This window comes from Orcinus orca, chromosome 6 (assembly GCF_937001465.1).
Source record: "Orcinus orca chromosome 6, mOrcOrc1.1, whole genome shotgun sequence".
NCBI classification, from domain to species: domain Eukaryota; kingdom Metazoa; phylum Chordata; class Mammalia; order Artiodactyla; family Delphinidae; genus Orcinus; species Orcinus orca.
Genome location: NC_064564.1, coordinates 91,896,654 through 91,916,415, shown reverse-complemented (window position 1 = coordinate 91,916,415; position 19,762 = coordinate 91,896,654). Strand labels below are relative to the sequence as shown.

The following is a 19,762-nucleotide window of genomic DNA, read 5'->3' as shown; positions in this document are numbered from 1 at the left end:
TGCTAATTAATAATATGACAGATATTTCTCACCTTCAGATTGATGAAATTTAAGGAGAGCTTTTGAAACACTGTCACCATCTTTATACTCATCTTGTTCCTAAGCTCATGAAGAACTGGGTAAAGGAATTCCAATATGAACAATGTTACAAAAGGGTGAAAAGTATCTGGAGAAAAATAGGAAAGATGAAATATTATAGGTTAACTGAAAAAAGAAGAATCAGGACCTGACAGCAATCCAGTATGTGAAATAAATAAGATTAAACTGAACCCTGGGTGTGTGTGTTGAGGAATCATGAAACTCAGTAACAATCATATTTAAAAAAAAAAATAAAAAAGAAACACAATATTAAAGCCCATTATTAAAATAATGCAAAAACAAGCACCCAATTTGCAAGATGATTATACAAACTTACTAAATATCTGCTAAAAATATCAGTGATACTTATGATTGTGAAGAATACATGAGACACATTGTGTCTAATACTTTTAGATCATTTTAATTTAAGGTGAGAAAGTGGAAGAGATGAAGAAATGGCAGAAGAATGACAAAGACTTTTTATTTTAAAAGGGGAAAAATATTTCTTGTTCTGAGATTAGAGGAAAATAATTGAAAGGAAAACGCTAACACTTGAGCCAATAATTCGGCATTAGTGCCCTGTGGACTTAATATAATGCATAACTTCTACTATGTCACAATACCATTGATTTGTAATTATAAAGCATGTGTACTGAGTCCTTTTTAGTTAATTTAATTAATTAATTTATTTATTTTTTAACATTAGAATCTGCTCCCCGGCCAATTTTTAGAGTCAAGCCTATGATTGAGCTTCATCAGACTGCTGCTTTAATTGATTGAATTGATTGTCTCAGGACAGCTTATAGGGCACTGGTACTAAATATATGATCCACAGACTAGCAACATCATTGCCATTATCTGGGAACTTGTTAAAATGAAAATTCTCAGGCCCTACCCCAGACTTCCTAAATCAGAAACTGTAGGAGTGGGGATGGCAATCTGTGATTTGCTAAGATTTCCAAGTGACTCTGATACACAGACAAGTTTGAGAACCACTACTGTAAGGTAATTTTTTTTTTAAATATAATTTATTTATTTATTTATGGCTGCGTTGGGTCTTTATTGCTGCACACGGGTTTTCTCTAGTTATGGCGAGCGGGTGCTACTCTGCATTGTGGTGCATGGGCTTCGCATTAAGGTGGCTTCTCTTGATGTGGAGCACGGTTTCTAGGCACGTGGGCTTCAGTAGCTGTGGCACGTGGGCTCTGTAGTTGTGGCTTGCAGGCTCTAGAGCACAGTCTCAGTAGTTGAGGTGCACAGGCTTAGTTGTTCTGCAGCATGTGGGATCTTCCCAGACCAGGGCTTGAACCCGTGTCCCCTGCACTGGCAGGTGGATTCTTAACCACTGTGTCACCAGGGAAGTCCCAACTTGTTCTTTTTTTAATTTGTCCAGAATGGTGGAGGAAATAAGAGTGGCCAGTCATTTCTTGAAAATATTTCCTTTCTTTTCTTTTTTTTTTTAAATAAATTTATTTATTTATTTTTGTCTGTGTCGGATCTTCGTTGCTACATGTGGGCTTTCTCTAGTTTCAGGGAGCAGGGGCTACTCTTCACTGCAGTGCGTGGGCTTCTCATTGCGGTGGCTTATCGTGTTGCAGAGCACAGGCTCTAGGCAAGCGGGCTTCAGTAGCTGTGGCATGCAAGCTCAGTAGTTGTGGCACACAGGCTTAGTTGTTCTGTGGTATGTGGGATCTTCCTGGACCAGGACTCGAACCCGTGTCCCCTGCATTGGTAGGTGGATTCTTACCCACTGCACCACCAGGGAAGCCCCTTGAAAATATTTCTTGATCATTTGAATTCACAGGTCATTTTTAACATTTCTGTTGATAAAAGGTCTCTTTTGCTTTTAAAAAATGTGCCCTTTACTTGGCATATCCTGCCCAGCACTCCTAGGAATTCCTATCACTTTGCCGGACAATGGTGGAGAAAGAAGAATAATTGAATAAAGCTGACACAGAGCAAACATTAGAGTTTACAGATTATTCATTAGGCACTTTTAGCTTCAAAATCTCATTAACATTGTCTGACAGTAATTTCAGAAAGGAGAGAAATGGGCCAGGCTTTTATATCTAGAAGCCAAAGTGTTTTTTTTGTTATCTTCTATTATTCCTAATACGTGGTTCTATTATTAGTTTTTGACAACTAGTGCCGTGCCCCACAAAACACATCAGATTCGTCCCAGCAATGCTTCTTTGTTGCTTCCTGGCACTGCCATCCTCCACTCCATTGTGCTCTTACCATTTCCTTATTTTGCTTCTTCCCATCCAGCTCTTTATGTACAACTGCCTACAGTGTGTCAATTATTACGATGCACAAAGCATATTTAGTCCTCCCTCTAGTGGCAATTTAGTGAATAGTTCCAGCCATTACCCTGGTTACCCATTCTTTTGCAGACAGCAACAATGATCAAGTAATAACTAATATATATTAGGAGCTAATTTTATGCAAGGCAATGTCCTAAGAATTTTACTTCCAACTGTGAACTTAAAAGGAAGGCACAGGCCTTGATAAAGAAAGAAACAAAATCAGAAAGTAAAAAATAAGAATTTTCTAAAAAGAACAAAAAATACACAGAACACATTTACAAGATCTGTAGGATTATAGTTGCTTATACCAGTGTAATAATTTCTACCTTCAGACATAACATTTGAAAGAAAAATGTAAGATAAATATATTTTAGGGAAAGCCAAATAAACAGGCATCTAAAGGATTTCTTTCCACATCTTATAGTAATATATGAATGCAACAAAGGATTATATGTATATATAAAAGAGGAAAATATCAGAATATTTCACTGAATTTCAAAAAAGTTAAATGTCAAATCAGTTTTCTGTAGCTAAAAATGTACTCCCAAACACTCACTTGTATTTTCCTTTGTCCATATTTTTGTTTCACGGATACTTTGTTTAAAAAGATACATCTTAATACAATTGTTTATGCATCCTTCTTTTCTCTTTTCATAATCCCATTACAGGCCATGATGTACCTCGGTTTTAGAGTAGATAAACTAATTACTCTACCTCTAGTGAATATTTAAAATAAGAAGCTTTAAAAAATAAAAACATAGTTTGTTTCCATAATGCTTGGGAATTCATTTTTTCTGGATTAATGTCCTGGCCCTGTAACTTACTAACTGTGTGATCTTAGAAAAGTTACTTTACTACTTTGTGCATGAGTTCCTTTCTCTATAAAATAGAGAAGATAGTAGGTTCTAAGTCATAGTTTTATTGGAGGAACAATAGGGTTAATATGTGTTAAGTGCTTAGAATAGCATCCATGGCATTGTAAGTTTTCAGTAATTGTTACCTATTATTGTTATTATGATAATAACTACCAGAAAATGAATATGGAAAGTCCATAGCCTCAACTAGTAATTGCCTTCATCTATATGTAATGGAGGATTATAAGCTGTATTGTAGCTTATTTAATGAGCTTTATGAACTTGATTTTTCTATTTTGCAGTGAGGGTTGCAAGCATCCTTACAGGTCTTCAGATAATGCCATGTACTCTTGGTGATGCATGGAGTTAAAGATTTTTAATTTATACTTTACTCTAAAAACAGCTACCTCAGTCAGTACTAAACAGTGAAACCTTCACTGCCTTGGCCCTGGCTCTGTTTCTCCAGCTCTGTGTAACTAAAATTAAATCATGGCCCTACATGTAGGTTGCCATGCCAGTCAGCTAGCAAGGGGCCATCGATCCTAACTCCAATCAGCTGAGACTTGAAGTGAGTTCCTCTCATCTGAGGGATGGGGTGGATCATCTTCTGTCACCTCTTCTCCATTATAAAGTCAACTTCTCACCAGCCAAACCCAGAACTTCAAACTAACTGAACTTCAACTAGTGTCGAAGCCTGAATAACCAGAGAGCTCCAAATATGAAGCCCGCCCCTACTTTCAATGATTCCCTAGGAATATGCTTCTGCCTATATTCTTTCTCCTTAGTTCTGGCCCAGTTACTCTGCCTACTAACACAAAACCGTATGAAAATTGAAACTTTGATCTAAATATCTTCCAGAGACTCATATGCTAAAAGTTGTGTTGCTCTTTGTTTATGCCAATCAGGTTCTTTAGAACCAGAAACTTGTTGGAAGCCCAGAATCTTTAGCACACTTCCCTCCTAATATCACCCAACTGACCTGATCCCTAAAACTTTAACTTTTGCTTGAATTTTTCCACTGTCTTCCAAAGTCTTGTTAATAGAATAACTTCATTAATGAAGTTGTGGGAGCTTAGAGTAGGCTCCCCCAGACATCATAGGTGGGCATGATTTTTCTCTTTCCTCCTTAGGGATAACATATGTAATTTGCTCTGTATTTGGACAGCTGTCCCAGCGTAGGACATGTATCTCTACCTGTTCCTTTAGCGATTTCCTCATGTTGCCAGGGACATAGCATACTGTATACATAGATAATAAAACCAAAAATGTTACAGTTGGTGCCTAAAACATTTCTCATACTCTACCTATGAGTGGCCCCAGTAGCACTAAGAAACTTAATTTGTACCATCTTCTATGATGTTGTACAACAACATGGAGGTAGAGGGTAAGTAATATTATTCTAGCTGCACAAACCAGACTGTTCTAACTTCTATAAAATGACTTTAATGTCGATATTTCAAATAATGTGCAAAGAAAAATACCCCATTTGCTGATGGAAAATCTGAAATATAACGATATTAAGTAAACTGCCTCTGGTCACTAGAGCTTTAGCAAAAACAAGCTGCGCTTACACCCAGCAGGGACTCTACAAAGGCCTGTTCAATAATGGAATGAATATTAGTCTCAGTTTAGGATCTGGTGCTCTATGCAGAATATTTCCCATTTGTGTCTTCTGGGTAAGTTCTTAGCAAACACAGTAGCAATCCCTAGATGTAATTATAGTTCAAAGGGTGTGGGAAGGAAATTTTCACTTTTAATTAAAGAGTATTAATTAAATACTGTTAAGCACCAGCAGCATATCTATCACTCAATCACAGGAATTTAAATCATGGCTTATTTTAGAGTAAGAATTAAAATCTCAGCCAGAGAGAGAACAGGAAACTGCCCTAGGAAATTTTATTGGCAAAGGCTAAATGAAGATGTATACAGATCAAACCAAAGTTCATATGTATTCTTAGTCATTTGGGAAATGAGCAAGTATATCTATTGGGCAGTCAAAATTATTAGAGTTGAAAGTATGTAAGAAGAATAGAATGACAAATTATATTATTAGTTTGCCAGTAAAGTAACACATAGAAAACAATTTAAATAATAAAGTGTTTTATAATTATTAAATTAGTAAACTTAAAAAAAAGATTCTGGTCCAACTTGGCATGTTAAAAATGGCAAATATGTATGTATGTGTATGTGTATATATATATATATATATATATATATATAAAATTAGAGGTAAAAATATAAACTTGGAAAAGGATTATAGTATTATGGGCCATAATATGTATATTATGTTTCATTCAGAAATCCTATCTTAAGTCAAAGGAGAAAAAACAGATATATACCTAGATATAGTCTTTTGATACCTAGATATAGTCTTTTGAGCATTTTCCATATCTGCAAAACAGAGATGATGTTAATGTCTAACAAAAATGACTTGAATGCATTACAGAACCACTCAATTAAACGCTACACAGTGAATACATTATAATTTATACAGGCTATTTAAGAACTTATAAATGTGCTTATAATATAACGCTAAGTGAAAAAATAGAATATAAAATACATATACTAATTATAAGGATATAAATGATGCATATAGACAAAAACCAAGGCAGATTATATAAAAAATGAAATCACTTTCAGTACATAAATGGAAAATGTACTTTTCTGTTAGGTGTCTTTTATAATATTGTTAAGATAACATTAAAATTTATAAGTGTAAATAGATTGATAACTTATTTTTAAGATTGTCCATGAAATTTTCAATCTCTAATGCTTGAAAGTCTCTATATGAATTCTTCCCAAGTGGCTGAAGTGGGAAGTCATCTTTAATTCTCAAATTTAGAGTTAAGCTGGGATCTTCATGTGAAAAAAGATGTTAATTTATATTTTATATGATATAAATTTATACATATTATACATAGCATATATTTTCCCAAAGATATAAGTTGAGGGTATATATTGTCTTCCCTTCCTTTTTTTCTTCTTCAGAGTAATAGGGCTTAGCAACATTTTAATTCAGATAGATTTCAAATATTGCTTAATTGACAGTCTCACGTTTGACATCCTTGCTATAATTGCAGTGTGTACTATGTCAGGAGATGCTCTGTAACATCCCTGGAGACTAAATTACTGTGTGCATTGCCTATAATCTGGGCAAGTATTAGCATAATGTCTAACATAACAGGGACACATTTCTTTGAACATTTTTCAGATACTATTTGATATAAATATTATAGTAAATTACTTCTGAAACCATCAATGCTTGGATGAAAATAATACACTTATAAAAATACATTAATATGAGAATATATTATTTTATACTAGCAATGTGAAAACTCTTACTCATGACTTTATAGCCATTTAGGAAAAAATATAAATTTTAATCCTCTTTCCATCTGTTATATTCAAATATATTTTATAAAATATACTAAATTTCAAGGAGATATTACAGACCCTTGACATTCCTGGAAGAACACAACTGTAGGAAATATTGTTATTGTTTTATTTTTCTTTATTGCTCTAATTAATTTCAAAATGTATTTGAGGCATCTTAGAGGAAAATTATAAGTATGCCGAGAACAAATGCACAACAGAAAAAGGAATCAAAACTTAAGAGGAAAATGAAAAAATATATATATATAAATTCTTCCTGGGCTTCCCTGGTGGTGCAGCGGTTGAGAATCTTCCTGCTAATGCAGGGGACACGGGTTCAAGCCCTGGTCTGGGAGGATCCCACATGCCGCAGAGCAACTAGGCCCGTGAGCCACAACTACTGAGCCTGCGCGTCTGGAGCCTGTGCTCCACAACAAGAGAGGCCGCGATAGTGAGAGGCCCGTGCACCGCGATGAAGAGTGGCCCCTGCTTGCCACAACTAGAGAAAGCCCTCGCACAGAAACAAAGACCCAACACAGCAAAAATAAATTAATTACTTAATAAACTCCTACCCCCAACATCTTCTTTAAAAAAAATAAATAAATAAAAATAAATTCTTCCTAAAGGAAGTTACACTATTATTAAACCTAAATCTGTTTATAATGACCAGGACATAGAAAGGAACTCTAATTTTTTTAATTTTTTTGCGGTACGCGGGCCTCTCACTGTTGTGGCCTCTCCCGTTGCGGAGCACAGGCTCCGGACACGCAGGCTCAGTGGCCATGGCTCACGGGCCCAGCCGCTCCGCGGCATGTGGGATCTTCCCGGACCGGGGCATGAACCCACGTCCCCTGCATCGGCAGGCAGACTCTCAACCACTGTGCCATCAGGGAAGCCCCAGAACTCTAATTTTAAAACAAATTCATGTGGGCAAACATTTTACTAGCCCTAATCTTGTGGAAGAATTTATTGCAGGTTTCATGCCATTTGATCCTTGCCTATCTTCGTAAACAGTAACTAGCTCAGGCCAAAAACTTGAAGTCATCCTGGTCCCCTCTCTTTCTGTCACATGACAAATCCAACCCATCAGCAAATCAAATAGATATACTTTCAAAATGTATCCATAATCTTACTCTTTCTAAAACACCTTCACAGTTACTCTCCTGGTCCAAGACATCATCTCTTAAATGGATTATTTCCATAATGTTTTAACTGGTCTTGCTTTGGCACTTACTCCCCTACAATTTATTTTCATCACAGCTGCTAGAGTGATTCTATTATGCAAAGAACAGATAGATCATCACATTCCTCTTCTCAGAACCCTCTGGTGCTGCTGTGAGTAAAGGGTTATAAGGCCTTACATAATTAGGTCCCTACTATTTCTCTCTTTTCAACATCCACTTTTTGTTTTGATTGTTTTGCTTTAGTTGCACTGGATTTTGGGAAATTCCTCAAATCCACCAGGCATTTTCACACCTCAGGAGTTGTGTTATTTTTCTTCCCTTTGCTTGGCATGCTGTCTTCCAGACAGCTCCATGCATATCCTGCTCCCCAACGCCCAGATCTCTTCTTAAAGGTCACCATATTAATGAGCATGACCATCAATTATAAAATCACACTCCTCTCTGTACTTCCTATTCTCTTACCCAGCCTTACTTTTTCCTCCTAATAATTTATTACTATATGCTATTTGTATGAATACAGTTAATTGTTTATTTGTAATAGGGTAAGGATAAGGAGAAACTGGAAGAATAAAAAGGGGGTCCTATTCTGGTGCCAAATGGGTTTAAAATGGAAAGAGATCCTGACCTTCAACATGCTTCCCCAGTGGATACTTTAAGCCACTTTAAAATGGAATTCTCATCTCAACTCTCTCAATTATGCAGAGATGGCCTGGAGAAGGACCACTGTGCTTTACATATCAGGCAGCACCTAACCATATGGGAATCATACATCCTGGGCACAGCTGTCTTGTTTTGGGTCATTTGTAATGTTCATGGAGCCTCTAACATATTTAGCTTCTACTCTGCAGAGGCTGAGTTTTCTTCCTCCCTCCCTCCTACCCTTTCTTCCTTCTTCCATATATTTTTTAAAATTACCAATAGCCCCTTTCCTTTTCTGAATACATGTAACCTGCAGACTGAAATCTTGCAGCTTCTTGCAGTGGCTGGAATGGGTCTCAACCTCTCCAAAGCTGTTTTGGCTGTGCCTATTCAGAATTACTAGGTCTGCTTCCTCCTTTAGTCTTCTGACCCCCACTTTCTCTGTGCTAATAGGGAAAGTGAAATAATTTTCTGTTCTTGGTTAAACCACAGCCTGCTCTCTACTATGGATATTATGATCTTTGGGCTGGATAGAACCCTATGTTTCCACCATTATTCTCTGATGGATGAGAAATTTTTAAGATGAAGTATTTAAACTGGTCCTATTATAGCTTCTGATTATATGTTGTGAAGTGATAAAAATTCACAAATTTTTTGTAGATAGGGATGCTTTTTTCCAATGCCCTGTCAGTTTCTGTCTATCTTGAGTTGCAAAATATAGTCACGCAAGTTTTGTTGAGCCTTATAGAAGTGTCATATGCCCTTTCTGTTACATGTTGTTATGGGGATATCTTATAATCACCAACTGTAACTGAGCAGGACACTATGGGGCCTTCCCAGGACAGACCCCCCCCCCCCCCACCTACCATGTCCTCTGCCTGCCTCTTGTTTGTAGAAAAGCTGTAGTCTCCGAGGCCTCCCTGAGTCACAAAAGCCTGGCTCAAAAATTAATGATTGAAAGGATGTGAACGTGTAGTGAAAAAAATAACAGTTCAGATCATCGTGTTTTTGAAAATGAAAAACGACAATCCAAAACCTATGGGACACAGCAAAAGCAGTTCTAAGAGGGAAGTTTATACCGATAAGAGCTTACCTCAGGCAACAAGAAAAATATTAAACAACAAACCTAAATTTATACCTAAAGTAACTAGAGAAAGAAGAACAAACAAAACCCAAAGTTAATAGAAGGAAAGAAATCATAAAAATCAGAGCAAAAATAAATGAAATAGAGACTAAGAAAACAATAGAAAAGATCAATGAAACTAAAAGTTGGTTCTTTGAAAAGATAAACAAAATTGATAAACCTTTAGCCAGACTCATCAAGAAAACAAAAGGGAGAGAACCAAAATCAATACAATCAGAAATGAAAAAGAAGTTACAACCAACACCACAGAAATACAAAGGGCCATAAGAGACTACTACAAGCAAATATATGCCAATAAAATGAACAGAAGAAATGAACAAATTCTTAGAAAGGTCCGATCTCCCAAGACTGAACCAGGAAGAAATAGAAAATATGAACAGACCAATTACAAGTGCTGAAATTGAATCTATGATTAAAAGTCTCCTAACAAACAAAAGACCAGGACCAAATGGCTTCACCGGTGAACTCTACCAAACATTTAGAGAAGTGTTAACACGTATCCTTCTGAAACAATTCCAAAAAGTTATAGAGGAAGGAACACTTCTGAATTCATTCTATAAGGCCACCATCACCCTGATTCCAAAAACAGACAAAGACACCACAAAAAAAGAAAATTACAGGCCAATATTACTGATGAACATACATGCAAAAATCCTCAACAATATACTAGCAAAACGAATCCAACAATATATTAAAAGGATCATACACCATGATCAAGTGGGATTTATCCCAGAGATGCAAGGATTTTTCAATATCACAAATCAATCAGTGTCATACACCACATTAACAAATTGAAGAATAAAAACCATATGATCATCTCATTAGATGCAGAAAAAGCTTTTGATAAAATTCAATAACCATTTATGATAAAAACTCTCCAGAAAGTGGGCATAGAGGGAACATAACCCAACATAATAAAACATATTTGTCAACATATATGACAAATCTATAGCTAATACCATATTCAATGGTGAAAATATGAAAGCATTTCCTCTAAGATCAGGAATAAGATAAGGATGCCCACTCTCACTGCTTTTATTCAACATAGTTTTGGAAGTCCTAGCCACAGCAATCAGAGAAGAAAAAGAAATAAAAGTATCCAAATTGGAAAAGAAGATGTAAAACTGTCACTGTTTCTAGATGACATACTATGCATAGAAAATCCTAAAGATGTTACTAGAAAACTACTAGAGCTCATCAGTGAATCTGGTAAAGTTGCAGGGTACAAAATTAATACACAGAAATCTGTTGCATTTCTATACATTAACAACAAAAGATCAGAAAGAAAAATTAAGGAAACAATCCTAATTCCATTTACCATTGCATCAAAAAGAATAAAATACCTAGAAATAAACCTATCTAAGGAGGCAAAAGACCTGTAGTCTGAAAACAATTAAGATGCTGATAAAAGAAATTGGAGACAACAAAAACAGATGGAAAGATATACTGTGTTCTTGAATTGGAAGAATCAATATTGTTAAAATGACTATACTACCCCAGGCAATGTACAGATTACATGCAATCCTTATCAAATTACCAATGGAATTTTTGACAGAACTAGAACAAAATTTTTTTTAATTTGTATGGAAGCACAAAAGATCCTGAATAGCCAAAGCAATTTTGAGAAAAAAAAAAGCTGAAGGAATCAGTCTCCCTGACTTCAGACTGTACTACAAAGCTACAGTCATCAAAAGAGTATGGTACTGGAACAAAAACAGACATACAAATCAATGGAACAGGATAGAAAGTCCATAAATACAACCTAAAGGTGCATTGACAGATGAATGGATGAAGAAGGTGTGGTACATATATACAATGGAATACTACTCAGCCATAGAAAAGAGTGAAATAATGCCATTTGTGGTGACACGGATGCAACTAGAGATTATCATACTAAGTGAAGTAAGTCAGAAAGAGAAAGAAAAATACCATATTATATCACTTATATGTGGACTCTAAAATATGACACAAATGAACCTTTCTATGAAACAGAATCATGAACATAAAGAACAGACTGGTGGTTGCCAAGGTGGAGGGGCTTGGGGGAAGGATAGAGTGGGAGTTTGGGGTTAGCAGATGTAAGCTTTTATAAATAGAATGGATAAACAACAGGGTCCTACTGTATAGCACAGAGAACTATATTCAATAACCTATGATAAACCATAATGGAAAAGAATATATAAAAAAAGAATGTAGGGCTTCCCTGGTGGCGCAGTGGTTGAGAGTTCGCCTGCCGATGCAGGGGATACGGGTTCGTGCCCTGGTCCGGGAAGATCCCACATGCCATGGAGCGGCTGGGCCCATGAGCCATGGCCACTGAGCCTGCACGTCCGGAGCCTGTACTCCGCAACGGGAGAGGCCACAACAGTGAGAGGCCCGTGTACCGCAAAAAAAAAAAAAAAAAAAAAAAAAAAAAAAGAATGTATATGTGTGAGTGTGTGTGTGTGTGTGTGTGTGTGTGTGTGTGTGTGTAGCTGAATCACTTTGCTGTACAGTAGTAACTACCACAACATTGTAAATCAACAATACTTCAGTATACTTCAGTTTAAAAATGCCCAGAAATAAACCCATATACCTATGGTCAATTAGTCTACAACAAAGGAGGCAAGAATATACAATGGAGAAAAGGCAGTCTCTTCAATATGTGGTGCTGGGAAAACAGCACAGCTACATCAAAAGAATGAAATTAGAGGGCTTCCCTGGTGGTGCAGTGGTTAAGAATCTGCCTGCCAATGCAGGGGACACGGGTTTGATCCCTGGCCTGGGAAGATCTCACATGCTGTGGAGCAACTAAGCCCGTGCACCAAAACTACTGAGCCCCTGTGCCACAACTACTGAAGCCCACATGCCTAGAGCTCATGCTCCACAACAAGAGAAGCCACGACAATGAGAAGCCCATGCACTGCAACAGAGTAGCCCCCTCTCGCTGCAACTAGAGAAAACCCCTGCGCAGCAACGAAAACACAACACAGCCAAAAAAAAAGAAAGAAAGAAAGAAAGAAAGGACTTCCCTGGTAGCGCAGTGGTTAAAAATCCGCCTGCCAATGCAGGGGACACAGGTTTGAGCCCTGGACCAGGAAGATCCCACATGCCGCGAAGCAGCTAAGCCTGTGCACCACAACTACTGAGACTGCGTTCTAGAGCCTGCAAGCCACAACTACTGAGTCCGTGTGCCACAACTACTGCAGCCCGTGTGCCTAGAGCCTGTGCTCCACAACAAAGAGAAGCCACCGCAATGAGAAGCCTGCACACCACAACAAAGAGTAGCCCCCACTCGTCGCAACAAGAGAAAGCCCACACACTGCAACAAAGACCCAACGCAGCCAATAAATAAATAAATTAATTAAAAAAATAAAAAAACAAATTTACAAAGAAACAATAAAATTAGAACATTCTCTAATACCATATGCAATAATAAACTCAAAATGGATTAAAGACCTAAATGCAAGACCAGATACTACAAGACTTCTAGAGGAAAAGATAGGCAGAACACTCTTTGACATAAATCACAGCAATATTTTTTTGGATACATCTCCTAGAGTAATGGAAATAAAAGCAAAAATAAACAAATGGGATCTAATTAAACTTAAAAGCTTTTGCACAGCAAAAGAAGCTATAAACCAAACAAGAAGACAACCTATGGAATGGGAGAAAGTGTTTGCAAATGATGTGACTGACAAGGGATTAATTTCCAAACTATATAAACAACTCATACAGCTCAATATCAAAAAAAAAAAATCAAAAAATGGGCAGAAGATCTAAATAGACAATTCTCCCAAGAAAACATACAGATGGCCAACAGGCATATGAAAACAATGCTCAACATTGTTAATTATTCAGGAAATGCAAATCAAAACTACAATGAGGTATCACCTCTCACCGGTCAGAATGGCCATCATTAAAAAGTCTACAAATAAGAAATGCTGTAGAGGGTGTGGAGAATAAGGAACTCTCTTACACTGTCAGTGGGAATGTAAATTTGTAGAGCCACTATGGAGAACAGTATGGAGGTTCCTTAAAAAATTAAAAATGGAATTACCATATGATCCAGGGATCCCACTCCTGGGCATATATCTGGAGAAAACTCTAATTCAAAATGATACATGCACCCCAGTGTTCATCACAGCACTATTTACAATAGCCAAGACATTGAAGCAACCTAAATGTCCAACGACAGATGAATGGATAAAGAAGATGTGGTGTGTATATATATATATATAATGGAATATTATTCAATCATTAAAAAGAATGAAATAATGCCATTGCAGCAACATGGATGGACCTATAGATTATCATACTAAGTGAAGTAAGTCAAACAGAGAAAGACAAATATCATATGATATTGCTTATATGTGAAATCTAAAAAAATGATACAAATGAACTCCTTCACGAAACAGAAATAGACCCACAGATACAGAAAACAAACTTATAGTTACCAAAGGGGAAATGGGGAGGGGAGGGATAAATTAGCAGTTAGGAATTAACATATACACACTACTATGTATAAAATAGATAAACAACAAGGACCAATGTATAGCACAGGGAACTATACTCAATATTTTGTAATAAGCTATATATATATATATATATAACTGAATTGCTTTGCAGTACACCTGAAACCAACACAACATTGTAAAACAACTATGCTTTAATTTTTAAAAATTACAAAAAAAATAACAATTTGGTCAGGAGAACTAGTAACAATTTTAACAGTGAATCAGCCATATGGCAGTTACAGAATCTTCAGTTCTTTCCTGAAATACATAGATAGCAGTATCTGATGTACATTCCTGAGTTATTTTACAGATACTAAAACCCCCACCAAATGGAAGAATCTAACTGCATGATGACCATGAGCATGTAACCCCAAGACCAGCTGGAACCAAAGAACTGATAATGTTAACCCCTGTGATACTATCCTGTTACCTCACCATCAACCAATCAGAGAATTGTGCACCAGCTGATCATACACCCTGCCGCTCCCCTCCCTCCCCTTGCCCTTAAAAACTATTCCCTGAAACCCATCAGGGAGTTTAGGTTTTTTGAGCACTCGCTGCCCCCACACTCCTTTTCTGGCACCTATAATAAATGCTGCACCTTCCTTCACCACAACCCAGTGTCAGTAGATTGGCTTTACTGTGGACTCAAATTCGTTTGGTAACACAACCACTGCCATTGGTGCTCTCCTGAACTTCAAGAAATAGAGGGCTGAAATTATAACTCTTGACAATATTTCTTGAATGAAATTAGAAGCTCTTCTGTGACTTATGTGGTGTTTTATATTTCAGAAGGATACATTTCAGGATATGATACATTTTCTGTAAATGTTCTTGGGTTTGAGTATCCCCTTAGAATGATAAAGAGGAGGTCTAGAGTTATGACTCAAGTCATGCGAAAACTTCCTATAGCAACTGCCCTCAAAAATCAATCCTGGCATAATCCTTAAACTGCATTTCCACTTGCCAATAGCATCATGTTAGGGCCTCTCAGAGGTTGAGAGAGGCCTAAGCCATTTTAGTTTTCAAGGATTTCAGTATGTTAGAAAATAAAGGATACCTAGAGCTAGAACTTTTTTTAAACTTTATTCACATCTAACATTTAATTATTTTACCCTGTACACTGAGAACATTTATTAATGGTTTATTTCAATCAACAGATAATAATGCAAGTATAAAATAAATATCAAACCCTGAATGTGAGGTGCATACAAATGATTCCTTGTACTCCTGTGATAGGCTCATTATCATGTATTAAAGACATTAACAGACATCTAAGGGATATTGTGATAACCCATGTAATTTTCTTATCTCATTGTTAAGTGACTCCTTCTGACACTCCTGACAAGAGATTCAGGGAATAACTCTCACTATCCCTACAAATTGGTAGTTTTATTTACCTTCTCCTCTGGCTAAAGCTCTAATTTATCACAATGAATTTTATTTCTCTGTCCATTCTGTGGCTGCGTGATTGGCTGAGAGAACCACATTCCAAATTGATACCCAAATTGATAACTACATACTTGACATCTCTGTTTGGATCTCTAATAGGAATCTCAAAATTAACATGACCAAACAGAACTTTTTTCCCTCCAACTTTATTGAGGTATACTTGACAAATGAAAATTATATATATTTAAAGTGTACAACACGATAATTTGATATACATATGCATTGTGAAATATTTACCACAATCAAGTTAATTAACACATCCATCACCTCATATAGTTACCTTTTTTTGGTAGTGAGAATGCTTAAGATCTACTCTTTTAGCAAATTTGAAGTATACAATATAATAGTACATTAATTATAGTCACCATGCTATATATTAGATCTGCATAATGTATTCATCTTATAACTGAAAGTTTGTACCCTTTGACGAACATCTTCCCATTTCCCTTACCCCTAGCCCCTGGCAACCACCGTTCTACTGTTTCTATGAAGTTGACTTTTTTTGTTTTGATTGCTCCCACGTCAAACCTGTCTTCCCCATCTCGCCAAGAAAATGGTGCCCACTGTTCAAATTGTGAAAGCCAAAATTTCAGGCATCATCAGTGGAGGTATATTTCTTAATGTCTTGGCCTGCTTCTTATCCACTTAAATGCATAATGTTGGAGAGTTAAAAGGCTCAGTCCTAGACCTTCCCTCATTTTGGCCTAAATTATTTCACTAGGAAAACTCATCTACTCCCAGGGCTTTAAATGCAATCTACATATCATCTGCCTTTCTTTTCTTTTCTTCATAACTGACATCCAAAGCATAAACAAAGTTCTTATGGCTCTACTTTCAAAATATAGTCCGAATCCATCTCTTCATTTTGTTTACTCTGTGGAAACCCTAATGCAAGACACTATTATGTCTGTTAGGGACTCCTGCAATGACCTCCTAATTGGTTTCTCTACTTCTATTCTTTCTCTAATAAAATTTATTCTCTTTATAGCAAGAAAATTTTTAAAAACAAAACTAACATATCACCCATTACATTATGTTACTCCCTACTTAAAAGCTACCAGTGACTTCTAATTATATATATAATGAAATCCAAATTCCTTATACTGACCTACAAAGCTCTATATGATCTAGCCTCTGTCTACTTTGCTGAACCAATTTCTTACCACTTTCCTCTTTGTCCTCTAACTTCAGTCATAGAGGCCTTCCTTTTTTCCCTTAAACATGGCAAACCTGTTGCTTGTCTGCACTCCCTGGTTTCCCTACCAGAAATGCTCTGACTCTAGGTACAGAAGACTCCTCTTCCAACCAAAGTAAAATCGTTCACCCTCTTTTACCTCTAGTCACTATGTGGTATTTCACCCTCTTTTACCTCTAGTCACTATGTGGTATAACACCCTGTTTTATTTTTATTACAGCACTCTCTGGATTATCTTGTTTATTTTCTGTCAACATAACTCTAGAAAGTTAGTATTATAAGTGTAAGCGCCTTGTATGTCTTGTTTATTCATCCATCCACAGAACCTACAACAAGTCCTGGCATCAAGCAGGCACTCAATACTTACATTCAAGTGAATTAATGAAATACATGTCATTAAGCCCTATTGTTCCTGGATCCTCACATTCTTCAGAGTTTATAAAATGCTGACAGGGCTTCCCTGGTGGCGCAGTGGTTGGGAGTCCGCCTGCCGATGTAGGGGACATGGGTTCGTGCGCCGGTCTGGGAAGATCCCACATGCCGCAGAGCGGCTAGGCCCATGAGCCATGGCTGGTGAGCCTGCGCGTCCGGAGCCTGTGCTCCGCAACAGAAGAGGCCACGGCAGTGAGAGGCCCACGTACAGAAAAAAAAAAAAAAACTGACAAAATTAAATTCAAAATTGTAAATCAACTATCCTTAAATAAAATAAAAACAAAACAAACAAAAAAAAGACTGACAAGCCATTTTATTGCTATTTTCATTTCTAACTGTATAACTTTGATGTGTGTATAACATACGTGTCATGAATCCTTGTTTCATATCAGGAGTCTCCAGTTTTTTTGGTTCAGCATTCCAAGGAGAGGTGTTTGGATGGTTCACAATCACCCTCAAAAGGCTCCAGGCTGCTTTTTGGGCGTATATGTTATCATGGGGCATTGTGGCAGAGCTGTGTATGTAGACTATCTGCAGGTGAAGTGTGTTACTGATGAAGCCATATTTTCATGAGTCAGAGCAGGGATGACCAACTGAGTGAGGCAATGGAAATTTTCTCCCTCTCTTCTGAAGGTTGGGGGTAGGCTTATAAAGATTTGGCTTCTACAAGGGTTCTGGAAACAATCTCTTTTGCCCTGTTTCTTCACTAGGTTATGACATTGACTCTTCCAACATAATCCTAGGATAATTTACCCAGCAGGAGCTCCCAGGCATCCAGGGACCCTCCACTTTATTTGAAAATCCCGACCCCACTTCAGTGATATCCTGAGTTCTCACAGTCACAGTCACTTTATTGCTATGTTCAGGAGGAAATTAAAAAAAACAACAACCAAAATGGCTAAACAATCAACTCATAACCCTACTGTCATCTTGCTTCTTTCATAAGCAGTCTTGTTGGCCCATTAAATTCAAAGCCATGGGTCATTAAAATATAATTCCCTTTTCTTCAAGGTCAGATAGCATGAAATATTCCCAGAAGGTGAAGGGGACATCTTTGCATTATGGTCCTCTAATACAGAAAAATAAATAAATAAAAACAAACCAGTTTTGCTTTATTAAAAGTCGTATTTCATATTTCAGCCATATTAAACAGGCTGAAAGTTGATGTTATTAGGTTTGAAAAAATCCTTCCTCCTCAGTGTTGAGGAATGGGATAGAGTGAGACAAGTAGAGGGGGTAACAGAGAATTTAGTCCTGCACTTGTGGGGAGTTGCATAGGCAAGTGTTTCTTAAAGGGTGTAAAGAAGCCCACCTTGTCCCATTGGTGAGACTGCAGAACTTGCAGTGGTTGGTGTCAACCAGTTCAGTACAAAATGAGATTTGTAAGGAGTTTTAAAAATTCTTATCCACAGGAAGCCCTGAAGCAGCACATTTAAAACGACCCTGCATTCCTGATTCAGAAGATGGGTGTGACCAAGGCAAAACAGACAGATCAGCAGTTGCTGCTCTCTCGGTTTCCCTGAAAGTCTTCATAAATGAGAAGACCCTTTCAGAAATGGATTCTGACTGGGGACTAGGGCATGATGCCACAGCACATCGTATCATCCTAACAGGCCGGGACCTTTCCCAGGGGGCTTATCTTAATGATAATGCCACACCAGGCAATGCCATACAACACACACTCCCTTAGGAAGTTAAACCAAAGTGTGGTATTTAAAATACTTCCATGGGATTCTCACTGATTTTTAAATCTTTACTCTGATTTTTTTTTTTTTTTTAGGCAAAGGAAACCCAGGAAAATTTTAAATTACTTGTTCTCAATTATAATCATGTAATAGAACAGACAAGAGATTTGGAAAGACAGTTTTGCATCAGGACTCATCTTCTTCCCTTATGGGTTGATCATAGCCAAGACATTAAACTTTTCTGAGCTCCAGTTTCCTTACCTATAATAGGAATGATAGCAATAATAATTCTCATGCAGGGTTAGTGTGAGAATTAAACATTATATAAAATTCCTTTGTATACTCTAAACAATCTTACAATCGTCATGCATTGTTTTACTTCCATTATCACTACTAACATCCTATAAGTACTGGAGTTAGTGCCTATAGTCTCAATATGTGGTCTATAGTCTACTAGCATTCTGTGAAGATCACAGAATTTCAATCTAGGGGTGGGAATGCTCTTGAGCATCAGCTAGTCAAAGCACTCATTCAGTGGTTCAACCTTCTCTACAAAGTGCATGACAATCAACAATTTGAACCTCTTCAGTAACAGATAACTCACTACTTCAGAAGGCTTTAATCATTCGTCAACATTAACTGTTGCAAGGGCCATCCTCATCCTGAGCTAAAAGTGACCTCTTTCTAATTCACATTCAATCATTTTAGTACTACTCTTGTGGTTCATACAGTTAGTCTGTCTGTTTTATATTAATCTTTATAATACACAGTAAAACCCCTTTACAGGAATATATTAGTAGTTAATTAATATCAATAATTTGAAATTTCAATGTCAATAATTTGAAATTTTTAGGAAGATAATACTTTTACTTCATACATCTAGTAAAATCTGATACCCTATTTTCTATGTTTCCCATGACAAATT

General features: G+C 36.9%; 1 protein-coding gene across 1 annotated transcript in view; it reads left to right on the top strand.

Moving 5' to 3' along the window:
* LOC101285439 (probable ATP-dependent RNA helicase DDX27) overlaps positions 1-18,958 on the top strand; it is a 50,392-nt gene extending 31,434 nt beyond the window's left edge. Inside the window, 2 exon segments of the mRNA XM_049711862.1 lie at positions 18,565-18,813; positions 18,933-18,958. Of these exon segments, the coding sequence (XP_049567819.1) occupies positions 18,565-18,813; positions 18,933-18,958 (275 nt within the window).
* The last annotated feature ends 804 nt before the right edge of the window (positions 18,959-19,762 follow it).